At 24.7% G+C, this 15,492-nt stretch overlaps 1 protein-coding gene across 1 annotated transcript; it reads right to left on the bottom strand.

Moving 5' to 3' along the window:
• Positions 1 to 451: 451 nt before the first annotated feature.
• LOC141903061 (cholesterol 24-hydroxylase-like) lies at positions 452 to 15,446 on the bottom strand. The gene is made up of 5 exons (XM_074790977.1): positions 15,434 to 15,446; positions 6,215 to 6,247; positions 748 to 901; positions 610 to 672; positions 452 to 528 (listed from the first exon to the last, which is right to left on the bottom strand). Exons 2-5 carry the CDS (start codon positions 6,215 to 6,217, stop codon positions 452 to 454), a joined length of 297 nt encoding a protein of 98 aa, XP_074647078.1. The 5' UTR covers positions 6,218 to 6,247; positions 15,434 to 15,446.
• Positions 15,447 to 15,492: the final 46 nt, after the last annotated feature.

Genomic DNA, 15,492 nt, shown 5'->3' on the forward strand with positions numbered 1-15,492 from the left:
TGGTATGTAAATGAGGGCGCCAGAACGCCAGAACGCCAAAACGAAAAAAAACGTCCAATTGTCTCTGAAAGTTCGTTTTGGCGCGCCAAAACAAAGAAAATTCCGTTTTGGAGCCGCCGCCAAAACGAACTTTCATTTTGGCACCCCCGCCAAAACGAACTAGCCATTACCCTCCAAAATATAATAGTCGTTCATGGGTTCAAGATCGCTCTAAGTGTTCGGAAAACGCTTTTAATTTGTAAAAGCCTACGGCGCTCGCGAGCGGTTCGCGTGCAACTCAACAAAAAATACCGCGGATTTTATAGGTCGGTGTTCTCATCTTTGAATAAATGAGTGATGGATTGTCTACTTGCAAGCGATTGCAATATAACTCGAATTGACAATTATCAAAGACGCCCAATGCTATACAGCAAGATGGTAGCGACCAAACACAGTATTCTTATCATTATGTTTACCGGTCTCTTATTTCTGGATGATCTGCTAACATCAACAACACAAATGAAACTGCATTGCTGGTAGTTTCCTGTCCTAAAATGAAATGAAGAAACATAATTACTTAGCCACACCTTATAGATTTATGAATATACATATTGTGTTAAGGCAACCTACCAGCTATAAAAAAAGTGATGAAATCGTCTATTAGGTCTTCTATTGTTAATGAGTCGTCATTTCCTGAAAAAAAATATACATATATTTCAGTTTGGTAGAGTATATTTCGAACAAGATAGGCCAGAAAGTAATGCTTACTGAATTGTTTCAGGATACTTGTTAAGATATCGTTAGGTACTTCTTCGTTTTCCATGATTTTCATTCGCTTTTCAAAACACATCTGCCCAAAATTACGTAGCAGTTTCAGCGACTCTTTAGTCTTGTCAACTTCAGCCCAATTCCATGGTAGACTCTGGTGTTTGGAAAATAATGAAATTACAAATTGATATGAAATTGATAAGCTACTCCTTATTTAGATTAAAGAGAACTATGTGAAATGTTAGTAATAGGGGAAATAGGGGTTCAGGCCAAAGGTCGAAAGGTCGAGCTCATAAAATATGAAAAACATGAAAATAATAAGAATTTCTACTTGAATTCAAGTAGAAATTATTATTATTATTATTATTCATATTTTTCATTTTTTACTCACTCGCCCTTTCAACCTTTAACCTGAACCCCTATTTCCCCTATTACTCTTAAAATAATCATATACATGAATAAAATATAAATGAATAACATATATAAGTAATTAGAAATTGTGGCTTTCAGATCAGAGGTCGGAGGTCGAGCTCTTATAGAATAGATATATAGATTTATTTTAAACATATTTCAATATTTATATTTGTATGAGTTAGATTTTTAAACATTAAAAGTGTTAGTAAAGTGTGATTGAAATAATTCATATATATATACACACGAATATAAATGAATAACTTCTAAATGAATAAAATGTGTCAAATCAATTAAAAAAAAAAATTTAGTATTAAAATGGAAGCAAATAAGTACTACTGTTCAACATGTAGAATCAATATAGATAAATCTCAAAAATCAAGACACAATAAAACTAAAACACATTTAGAGAATAAATTGAAATTAGAATATGAAGATGATATATTAGAAACTAAATTAGATGAATTAAAGAATGAAAAAGAAACATACAAATGTGATACATGTAATCAATCATTCAGTGATAAAAGATATTATAATGAACATTTAAAATCTAAAAGCCATATTAGAAATAAGAATAATGATATTTTAGGTGAAGATTATTTTGATGAAGATAATGATAAGAAACAGAAGTCAATTGAAAGAATAAGAAATAAATTAAACAATAAAAGACCATACATGGAAGATGTAAGAAATTATATTAATTCATTAGATAATAAAAAAGATATAGAAATAACCGAAGCATTTAAAAGTGATATTGGTCCAGCAGCTATTGAGTTTAAATTTCATAAAGGAAAAACATTAGGAGAAAATAAAAAACATTTAGAAAATATGAAAAATATTCTAAAAATAATTACAGATGTTGAATATCCTAAAATAAGTATTTCATCAAAAGTTAAATTTATAAAATCTGAAGATAAACCAATATATAATATAAATTCTCATTCACAACATATAATATCTTAACAACATATAGATGAAAAATTAGATAAATGTTATAATGAAGTAAAAACTAAAATAGAAGAGAAATATTTTGAAGGATCAGGTTTAATATTCGATGAAATAATATTTATGACTTTACATGTTTATAACACAAAATATAATAAGTTAACTAAATCAACACCTATTGATGAAAATAATTTATCATATTATAAAGATGATAGTATAAATGGAACAAGTTATATTAAACTACCATTTAAAACTAATGCTGTAATAAATGTACAAAATTTTGATGATAAATGTTTTCTATGGACAATTATAAGTTGCTTACACCCAGTCGAAGATTATAATAAACATACTTATAGATTAACAAATTATAAACCATTTGAAAATAATTATAAGATAGATCAGTATCCTGTTAGAATTAAAAATATCACAAAAATAGAAAGAGATAATAATCTAAAAATAAATGTATTTGATTTAATCAAATTACCAAATACAAAAGGTGATAAAATTGAGCATTATACATTAGAACCTTTGTATTTATCAAAAGATTGTGATTCAAATGGTGTTATAGATATACTATGTTATGAAAATCATTATATGTGGATTAAACAAATAGATTTATTCTTTAGAACAGAAAGTGATCACCATAATAAAATATATCTATGTAGAAAATGTTTACATAAATTCAGTAATGAAAGTACATTATTAAATCATAAACAATTATGTGAAAATCATGATTATTGTAAATTAGTTTTACCAAATGAAAAAGATAAAATATTAGAATTCAAAAAATATGATTACAAAAATAAAGTACCATTTGTCATATATGGAGATTTTGAATCATTAAATAAAGAATTAACTGATCAAGATAGAAAAGAAATATATTATAAAAGAAAGAAATTAAATTCTAATGAAAATGATTTTTCAGATGAACCACCAAAAACAAATACAATTAAAAAGATTCATCAATCAGCTGCTGCTTTTGGATTATATATAAAATCTGATTATCCAGAACTAATCAAAAGTGAATATTATCATTATAGAAATGAAAATGTTATCAATCATTTTTGTGACTTGTTAATTGAGTATGAAATAAAATTTAATACAAAGTTGAATGAAAATAAAGAAATAATTATGACAGAAGATAAAGAAGAATTTGAGTTTGCAGGTAAATGTTATTATTGTGAAAAGATATTTAATTATAAAGATAAAAAAGTAAGAGACCATGATCATTTGAATGGAAGGTTTAGAGGCGCAGCGCATGAGAATTGTAACTTACAAGCTAAGAAAATTAACTTTGTACCAGTTATATTTCATAATTTATCAGGATATGATGCACATTTATTCATCAAACAGTTATGCCATAAAATAGAAGAAATTAATAATGAAATAGAAAGATTAAATTCAAATAGATCAAAAGATAAAATACCAACTTATAAATTTAAAATGTTAGCTAAAACATCTGAGAATTATATATCATTCCAATTTGGATGCCTAAGATTTATAGATTCATATAGATTTTTAAATAGTTCATTAGATAATTTATCAAAATCATTAGTTGATGATGAATCAAAAATATTAAAACAACACTATCCAAATAATGATGATTTTCAATTAATGAGATATAAAGGAGCGATTCCATATTCTTTCTATAAAAATCATAATGATTTTAATATAACTGAACTTAAAAAGGAACAATTTTATGATGAATTAAAAAATGAATATGTTAAAGATGAAGTATATAATAGAACATTGAATATTTGGAATCATTTTAAAATAATAAATCATGGACAATTAGTAGATTTGTATCTAAAATCTGATGTTTTATTATTAACGGATATATTTGAAAGGTTTAGAGATGTAAACCTAAAATGTTTTAACATTGATCCTTGTCATTGTTATTCATCACCAGGATTAACTTGGGATTGTGGTTTAAAATTTACAGATATAAAAATGGATTTGTTAACAAATATAGATCAATTATTATTATTTGAAAAATCTATAAGAGGAGGAGTTTCAGGTGTATTAGGTGATAGATATTTCAATGTAAAGGATAACCCTGGATATAAATTATTATATATAGATGCAAATAATTTTTATGGATGGGCAATGATGGAACCACAACCTTATGGAGTATTTGTAATAAGTGAAGTTTTACAACATGAAAATAATGATAAATTTGATTGGAAGAAAATAATTCTAGATATTGCAGATGATTCAGAGACTGGTTACTTCTTTGATGTAGACTTGGAATATCCTGAAAACGTTAAATTTAAATCTAGAAATCTAGCATACTGTCCCGAACATAAAACTGTAACTCATGAAGATATAACTTGTAATTCTAGTATATTAAATATTATACCATTACAAAAAGTTAAAGAATTTGGAACACAAATTAATTATAATTTAGCTGAATGTGATTTTAAACCTTGTATTTCACGATTTAACAATTTTAAATTAGAAATAAGAAATCATAATGGTTATTTAATTGATTTGAATAACTTTCCTATAATTTATGAATTAGTTATAAGATGTAAAGAGTAATTTTTTCACTATATAAATGAATATAACTGTTGGATCGAGTATATGTTTTGGATTTGATTTTAAACATGAGAAAGACATGAAATTTAACATTAATGATGTAATAACACATATTAAAAATATTGGATGGGCAATTGTTAACGCTTTAGCATTTACTGGTGGTGGTTATTTATTTAAGCATATTGATAAAAATGGTTCATTATCGGAACAAAAAAGACATAACTACAAATACAATAAAGCAGCAGAAGAATATAGAGAAAAGAGACAAAACTATATGGATTATATTAACAAGGAATTATATGATCAGAAGATTTCACATAGAGATTTTCAATCAGTTGATGATGCAATGAGTTTATATAACGCGGTAACCAATAAAGAAAAATTACATCTATACAAACCTAAATTATCAGATTATTATACCCCAAGTAAAGAACAACAGAAATATGAAATAATTTGGATTTTAGGTGGAACAGATATTGTTATATTTGTTGCTTATAAATTTACTAATTAGTAATTTTTTTGCTAAATAAATGGAAGGTTAAGTTGATAATATTGATATTAATCCTCATGATATCAGTAAAACTAAATTAAAAATATATTAAGAAAAACAAATATTAGAATTTGAAAGTGACTTAAAGATAAAAAAGAAAAAATATTTAAAAAGTAAAATTATATATTATCTTATTATTAGTGGTTCAGTTACAATTAGTTCTGTAATAACATTTCTAGCAATATTCAGTCCATTAACACCTTTAGCTATATCAATTGGTGTATTAGGATTAAGTTCAAGTGTATTAACCGGCATAAGTTCAAAATTAAATATAAAAAGTAATAAAGAAAAAATTAAAACTAATATAAAAGAAATGAATATATTAAAAATACACTTGATTATATAATAAGTTTAAATGGTAATATTACAGTTGAAGAACAAGATAAATTATTAAAAGAATTAATGAATTATTAATTTTCTTATTATATAAATGGCAGTTAGTCTTCCAAAAGCTTTCCAATATAATAAATCAATTAAATATAATATTCCTGCAATAGATTTCAATAAAGATATTTCATATAGAAATGAAGTTTTAAATTCATTAATTGATTTATATATTTATGTTACTGAAAGTAATAATTTTCATGTAAAGATGGAAAATATATTCAATGTTTATGAAATTAATTTTGAAAAAGAATTAAGTAAAGCAAAATTATGGATGTTAAAATCAAATATGCAATTCTGGCAAAACCTTAAATTCTGCTGTTTATTGCGCAACAACAGGGTGCGGTATAAGTTGGAATAATCATTTAAATGAACCAAATTTACCATTAATATTATCACTCTTTAGATTTCATACATACTTTCAAATAAGATTAATATTATATGAATTAGAGTGTCCTTTACCAGGGTCTAGATATTTTAAAGAATTAGATAATAACATTAATTTATCAAAGTATTATGAAATATGTAATGAATTTGATATAGATATAAATAATTCTGATTTTAGATCAAAGATGGGAACAATTACAGGGGGAGATTTATCTAAAGTAGAGAAAGCTTTGGATGCAATGAATAATTCACCATTTCCAATCGGAGGTTTTGCTGTCCCTTATACTAAAGAATATAGAAAAGCAATAAAAAATACTAAGTAAAAAACGTTTAAATGGAATGAAATACCAAAATATTATATTTATATCAAACAACAACAAAATAATGATGGTTGGGTTAATTTTATTTTAGAAAATAGTGAAGGTTTTACTAAATCAGGTATACAAAGAATAAATCAATCAATTAGAACTTATTTGATATGTATTCTAGATGCACAAGTTGAAACAAGATCCCCAATAATTGGAAATTTAAATACATCATTTAATACACAGAAACAATTCAAAGTTTTATTTGAAGATTCAATTCATAATGATAAAAATAAATCGATTCCAGAAAACATTGTAAGATTTCAAAATTATTTAGATAAATCTCATGTAAGACTAAATTATTGTATAGGCCCTAATCTATTAATTATTTCTAATGATTTAGTATTAAAGATGGGAAATATAATTGGTTATAATGATCTTATTAAAACTGCAACAATAAATAATTCATTTGGATTAAATGATATAAATAAAAAGATTATTACTGCTCCAAAATTAATGGAAGGTGAAAAAAATAAAAAACATATTCAATCAACTGAAACTAAAACTAATAATATTCAATTGGATAATGATTCTAGAATAAAAGATTACAATACATCAGAAAATATTAAAACTGATAATATTCAACATGATATAATTAAAACTGATAATGATAATGAATCCCATGAAAATGCTAAATTAGCTTTAACTTGTATAGGAATTGTAATCGGAGGAATATTATATTTTAAATTTTAATTTTTTTATTATGTAAATGAATGTAGAAGGTGTAGAAGATTATGAAATGGGAGAAATGGGAAATAATAATGAAGGATATATTGATGATGATTATAATGATGCAAAAACTAATATTGATAATGATGATGAATCAGCATATAATTCTAATTTAGCAGATAGTGGTTCTAAAGGCCAATCAACAGATGAATTTGATAGAAGAACTAGATCGAGAATAAATCCTGAAAATGAAAATCCAGATTTAGTAAAACAAAATTTAGAATATAATGAATATATTTATAATTTCAAACCTATATTTGAAAAATCTGGATATAATATAAATGCCAGAGGCGCCAGACTTTTAGTACAAGAATTAAAATCTTTAGATGGTGAATATTATTATCATTTGCAATATGATTATTATATTGATATCACTTATAAAAATCAAATCAAAATATTAGCAGGATCAACTTTGGAAAAATTAGAACCAGATAGAATTAAAAGAATAAGTTATAATAGTCATGAACCAGAAGATGTAACACAAGAAGAAATAAATCAAAATAGAAGAGTATTTAAACAAAGAATTAATGAATTATTTGAAACAATCGATAATAATTTAGAACTAGAAACAACTTTTGAACAGAATATAACTTCCAAAACTAGTAAACTTAAATCAAACGAAGTTCAAACTGAAAAACTTTTACCGAATGGATTACTTGATGCAACAGATCAAGAAATAGAAGCTTTAAGTATGTTTTCTAAAAAAACAATTAGAGAAATAATAAGTATACGAAATGAAGCCGATAAAATTGCGCGCGAAAAAAATATTAGATGTAATAAAATTAAACCTTTAGAAAATAAATTATTTGACACCAGAAAAGAATTAGAACAATTAAAATTAGATAGAGAATTTAAAGTTATTGAAGAAATTGATTTTTAAAAAAGAAATGCATATTTAGAAAAAGAAATTGATGATTTAGAATATAACATAGAATTTCAGAAAGAAAAAATGAAATTATTATTAAAGTCATATGATTATTGTATTAATAGATTAAAAGTTGTTGTTAAAGAGTTAATACTAAAACCAAATTCTGACATATCACTAAAAGATAAAATAAAATTATTATTTAAGTTTGAAGGAATAACAATTCTTTCAATTCTAACAGCTGTAACTACGGTATGTTATTTACAACAATTGGTTTAGCTATATCAAATTCATTAAAATCTACTCCTACTCCCAATAAACCAGATAAACCCCGAGATAATAATTCAATACAAGATAAAGTTAAAGATGGTTTAAAGAAATTAGCAAAATATTTATGGGAAGTATCTAAAAAATCTGCTGCGGCATTACCCGGAGTTATTGCATCAATTGTTGGTTTTATATTGAAATCTGCTGGGAATATTCTTAACTTTGCTGCTGAACATATTATTTTATTTTTAATTACAGTTGTAAGTGCAATTATTTTTGGGTTAGTGAATATGATAAAAAATAAATAATTAATTTTTTTGTTAAATAAATGAGTGGGAGTTATATAAATCCTTCTAAGAATCATAGAATATCTAATGCTATTAAAGCAGAAAGATCACATCATATAATTACTCATAATCCTTCTAATATTAATCCCGATGAAACTTTATATGTTAGAATTCCTCGATTAACACGAAATACTTTTTATGTTCCAAATAGTATTTATTTATCAGCTGATATAAAAGTAACTGGTAATAATAATAATTATGTTGTTGATAATGTTGGGAGATATTCGATTAAAAAATTAGCTGTAAATATTGGGCCAGAAACAGTTTTCTCATTAGATAATTATAATTTATTTATGCATTATAAAGATTTATGGTTAACAAAAGAAAATAGAAATAATATGATATTTCAAGGCATCCAATCAGAAAACCAAAATAAATTAAGATCAGAAGCCAATAATGCAGTAGTAACTAATGCTGTAGATAACTTAATAAAAAAGATTTATGGAAGCAAATATAAAATTCCATTAGATTTTGAATTGATAAATAATAATGCGCCTTTATATAAATACGCAATTCAAGAAGATATTATATTCGAAATAACATTTGCTCCTGTAAATGAAATTGTATTATCTAGCGATAATGAAGATATATTTGTATTATCTAGCGATATTTGTATTATCTAGCGAAATTGTATTATCTAGCGATAATGAAGATAGATTAGAATATGATACAGTAACTGATAAAAAATATTGCTAGCATAATTCAAACTCAATACAACCAAGGATTTTCATTATTATATGATTATATTGAAAAATTTAAAACTGTAACTATTAATGCAAATGATGAAATAATTAATGAGAATATTAACTACCCAAGAAGATCTATTAAAGGTATATTAATATTTTTTACCATTGCAACATATTCTAATGGCGCAATAAAAGTTGATAATTATTGTAATCCTGAAATATCAAAAGTAGATATAACTATCGAAGGAATAGCAAATAAAATATTTTGTCAAGGAATGAGAACGATAGATCAATGGCCAGAAATTAGAAAACATTTTATGAATGAAAAAGTAAAATCATTTGAAAATTGTAATATTAATCAAATTGATCATTATACCGGTAATAAATATGCATTATGGTTAGATTTTAGAACAACAGAGGATAATTCATTACATGGTTCTGGGAAAAAACTACAAAATACTAAAGATGGAATACAATTATTCATGAAAAAGAAAAAAGGAGGCAAAAATTTCAAAATGCGCGTTTATATTATATCTAACGCGCAATTAAATATTGTAAATTCACAATTAGATAGTATTATGTTTTAAGTGTTATGAAATATTAAAATTTTAACTTTAGTAAAAATTTATATAATAAATGGAAGTAGGAATATATGAAATACATGGTCCAAGTGAAATGATACCAGATATATATTATATATTACCTTATGATGAATACAGTAAGTATTTTGGAGAATACTTTAATCAATTTAAATATAGAATAAGTAAAATAGATAAGAATATTGAAACAAAAAAAGAAAATAAAATTGAACCTAAAATAGAAGATAAGAATGATATTGAATATAAAATAGAAGATAATATTGAAACTAAAATCGAAGATAGTGATAATATTGAAACAAAAAAAGAAGATAACGTTGAACCTAAAATAGAAGATAATATTGAACCTAAAATAGAAGATAATATTGAATCTAAAAAAGAAGATATAATTAGTTGTATATATTGTGATGAAGATTTTGATAATAATAATGATTATTTATTGCATGTCAAAAAAGATGAACATATTATAAAATTAGTAAAAACATATGCTAATGTATATAAAGATAAATGCAAAGAAGACCAAAATTATTGCGCCTTCTGTAATGCATGTACATCAAAGCCTAATTGGGCAAAACATTATAAATTAAAAACAAAAGGTGGAAATGATTCAGCCCATGCAATACAGGTATTTAAATCTTGGTGTGAAAAATTTAAAGAATATGTAATATATGACAAACAATTTAATCATAAATACTCAATTAAACATATAGGTACAAATAATGTAATAGAAAATCCATAAATTATAAACCCGAAATTTAATAAAATGAATATATAAGATTATCGGTGGTATAGAAAAACATTTATAGATTATTTCTCGAGTAATGATATAGTTAGCATATTGAAAAAGTTAGATAACTTTAAACCAAATGTAACTTATGCAATGAACGTATTTGAACTCAAATATGATGATTTTAGAGAATTTTTAAATAAACATCCATCTAACAAGAGAAATCCCACAATAAGTTCAGCCAAAACGAGAAACTTGAATAGAAGAGTTATATATATTTTTGCGCAACGTTTCGGCTAAAGACTATTAGCCATCATCAGTACGCCTGATGATGGCTAATAGTCTTTAGCCGAAACGTTGCGCAAAAATATATATAACTCTTCTATTCAAGTTTCTCGTTTTGGCTGAACTTATTGTGGGATTTCTCTTGTTATCTTCTTACACGGATATTGTGTATCTTCTCGTCTCATTAAACATCCATCTAAAACTGAAATCGAATATTATATTCCAAAAATATTTTCAAGAGCAACATTCAATAAATATAAGCTCAGGAATCATTTAGGACCTACAACAATGTCATTGCAAAGGAATATATGGTTAGAATATAATAAGCTTAAAGAAAAATATGAAAATGAAAAAGATTAATTTCTATTTACATATTGATGGATGAGTGGATGAGTTGGATGAGTGGATGAGAATGGATGAGTGTAATAATATATATATTTTACTTTTTAACACATGAATCGGAAGAATATTATAAGTATAAATATAATATTTGTATTCTATATTAAATTTAACACAATATATATATATATATTATTAAAATGATATTTAAATATTGTATAAAATTGATAATATAACTTAAAATCAAACTCTTACTGTTTTTTAAATAAAAACATATGTAAATTATATATTATTACACTCATCCATTCATCCATTCATCCAATTCATCCAATACATCCAATTCATCCACTCATCCACGCACACACATTAAAAATTCTATAATATTTCAAATAAGGATTTTATTTTATAAATTTATATTCATATGGAAATTGAAGCCTCAGTAATAATTTTGAACGTTTATTATTCTTTAATTTATTCATATATTCATCATGTAATTCAGTAGGTATAATTTGATTTTCTTCCAATGATTGTTGCATAGATTTTCTATTATTATTGTAGAATAAAACTAAAAATCTTATATTCTCCCTAAAGTCTTTAACAATTGAATTATATTTTTGATTTAAAACCCATGTTGTTATCCCAAAATGTCTCCCAGAGAAAGCTCGATAACATAACTCACTTTCTCTAACTTTTGAATCATGTAAATTAGCGCAATCATCTATAATGAATAATGAATTTGATCCTTTATAAATATCAATTGCTATTTTTATACAATTATCTAAATTTTCTTTTACTGTTTTAGGATCTAATATAATAAACTTTTTTATCGCAACTATATCTCTATTATATGTTTTATTCATTTCATAAGTAGGACAGAATAATATTATATTATCAAAATGATTCTTATAAATAGTTTCTAACAAATTTAATATGAAATGTGTTTTACCGCAGTTTGTTACTCCAGTAACTAACATATTATGCGGTTCAAATATAAATAAATCTTTATTCATTTATTCTTTTAATTTTACTAGATAAAATCCATTCATTAAATTTATCATCGTATCCTTTATATTTCACCAAAGAATACTTTTTTCCTTTAAGAGTTTTTGTTTTCAAAACTTTTTCTATTTTGTATTCTATTTCATCTGGGTTTGGTACAAGAGATAATTCTTGTTCATAAAAATAACCTAATATTTCTTCATATTTTAGATCTTCTAATTTATAAACAAATGGTTTAGTTAATATAATCTTTTTAATCTTGAATATTTCTTCAGTAAAATTTGGGGTATAACCTTTATAAAATGTTTTTCGATATTCAGATATTCTAACGTGTTGTCCAATTTTAAATCTAGGTTCACCGAAATCATGTGTTACAAATGCACCATATAAATTATTCCAAACTATTTCTGAATTATCTTCTTTTCTAGCTTGTATAGGTTTCATATTTATAAAACTATGTTTAGAATTATCATAACCTTTCACCAAATCATCTAACACATCGATATATTTATATGTTTCATTAGCAGTAAAATATTTCCACGTTCTAGTTTTCAATGTTTTATTAAATCTTTCTATAATAGATGCTTTTTTATCTGAGTGTGTTGAAAAATATTCTACATCGTTATCAGATAATAGTTTTTTAAAATGTTTATTATAGAATTCCTTACCTTCATCAAATTGTATCTTATCTGGAATAGCTTCTTTAAATATTGATTTAAAAGCATTTGTTACTTCTATACCAGTTTTATTTTTGATTGGAATTGACCATGCGTATCTACTGAATATGTCTATAACATTTAATATCCAGAAATATCCTTTGTTGTATTCCTCTAAGTTCTTCATGTCAATTAAATCAGCTTGCCATTGTTGATCGATATATGAAACCATAACTTTTCTTGTTAAATAATTTTTATCCATTTTCTTGTGGATTTGATATGTTGGTTGATTTTGTAACCATGATTTTAATTCACTATATTTTATATTTTCTTTATCAGATTTAATTCTATCCCATAATTCTGTAACGTTAGAATATGATACTTCACTTTCTGGGTTGTAATATAAATCTCTTAAATATTGTTCTTTTTTCATCTTATTTTAATCCATTAATAATAATTTAGATTTAGTTTCAATGACTTTATGATTTGACTTATTTTCTGGTAGAATAGGTTTATTATCATTGGAATCATTATTATTAGATTTGAATTTAGATTTATATATTACACCGGAGAATATAATAACTGTTACTAATCCAATTGTAATATATAAGTAATTATTTCTTCCACTATTAGAAGAATCAGATGGATTGTTATTTGAATCAATATCAGATAATTTCTGTGATTCATTTATATCAGTTAATTTCTTTTTCTTAGCTTTTTTTAATTCTGCAGATCTTTTTCCCAACTCCTTTGCCCACTGTATTTGTTTTTCAGATCTAACCTTTTTCTTAACATCACTGTGTGGGTGTCGTACGGCAATACCATCACTAATTTATTTTAGTTTATTTTTGTTCTGGTTCATTTTCTGTTTCGCCGTTTGGTTGTCTTACGGCGCCATCTGTTTCGTTCTTACCTGATTTATATTCCATAGGTTTGATATTCGAAAATGTTATGACACCAGTAGAAATTAATGTCATAACCGATCCTAATTGGAATGAAGCATATCCGAAACATTTATGTAATTCAGTCATAACTAAATAGTCATTTTTCAAATCACTATATAATTTATTTTCATCATCAATTGACATTAACCGGTTACATAACTTAGAGTAACATTTGACAATACTATCTGAAATAGAATCATTTATTCGAGCCAATCTTGCCTCGTCATAAATCTTAAAATATTTTATTACTTTATCTGGTTTCATAGAGTCTAGTTCTTGAAAAGTAATGGTCTTAGTTAAAAATTGTTTACATTTACCACTAGCAATTAGTAACTCAAGATGGTGTTTACAATGTAAATAGTATTCATAATCAATATTGTTATTGATATTATTTTCAATTTTGGCCGGAATATCCTTATTATCACTAATACCCAAATCATCTAATGTTTTTTCAATATCAAGACTATTCTTACTCGATTTCTTTGATATTTATATTAGAGAAATTTAATAAGAAAAAATATTTTAATATTTTAATACTAGCTAGTTAAGTTAAAGAATTTCTATTCAAAATATAAAGTATTCTCTTTTGAAAAGAATTGTAAAAGAAAATATTAAAAATATAAGAGAATTCACTGGTTAGTTGAAGATATGTAATTTCTATTAAATTTTATTTGAATTATATTATTCTTTAACCGCTTTCAATATATTGTTCATTATTCGGATCATTGTTCCATTGATCAATAAATTTCTTTGCCTTTGTTAACTGTTCTAAATATAACTGTAAATCTAGTTTATTAAATTTTATTCTATTTTCTTTCTTTTCGGGTGGCCTTAAATTTTTCCAATTCCAAATAAGTTTTTTATTGTGTTCATGATTCATGTTAAATTTAGATATCGGTAACACATGATCAATATGAAAATAATCTCCATAATTATCTATATTCATTTGACTATCGAATTGAAATATAATCCATGATTTTAAGAATTCATCTGAACAACCAAACAAATTAGATAGTGTTTCTGAATGTGTTTCTTTGTTGAATAATTGTGTTAATCTAGACCTTAAACATTGTTTCACTTTAACATTAAAATCTGTTTGATATCTTCCTCTCATATATTCTGTCATATAATCATTGTAAGCTTCTCTATTATCTTCTCGATATTGTTTGGTATATAGTTTAGTACAAGTTTTACAGCAATATTGAAAACCATCTTTGCTAATCTTACGCTTATTAAATTATGTTATAGCTAATTTATCTAATTTACATTGTGTTTAAATTGTCACAATGTTTAAAAATCTAACTCATACAAATATAAATATTGAAATATGTTTAAAATATATCTATATATCTATTCTATAAGTGAGCTCGTCCTCCGTCCTCTGATCTGAAACCCCACTTTTCCTATTTCTTTTATATGTTATTCATATATATTTTATTCATGTATATGAATATTTTAAGAGTAATAAGGATAATAGGGGTTCAGGTTAAAGGTTGAGAGGTTGAGAAATTTTCCAAATGTTAAAATAATAATAATTTCTACTTGAATTAGGAGTGTACGCGACTAATTCAAGTAGAAATTATTGTTATTTTCACATTTGGAAAATTTCTCGACCTCTCGACCTTTGGCCTGAACCCCTATTATCCCTATTACTAATGTTATATACCTGGAAATTAGGGTTTTTCACACTTTTAGTCAGGCTCATCATACTCAGAATAATGGCTG

Source organism: Tubulanus polymorphus, chromosome 1, assembly GCF_964204645.1.
Source record: "Tubulanus polymorphus chromosome 1, tnTubPoly1.2, whole genome shotgun sequence".
Lineage (NCBI taxonomy): Eukaryota > Metazoa > Nemertea > Palaeonemertea > Tubulaniformes > Tubulanidae > Tubulanus > Tubulanus polymorphus.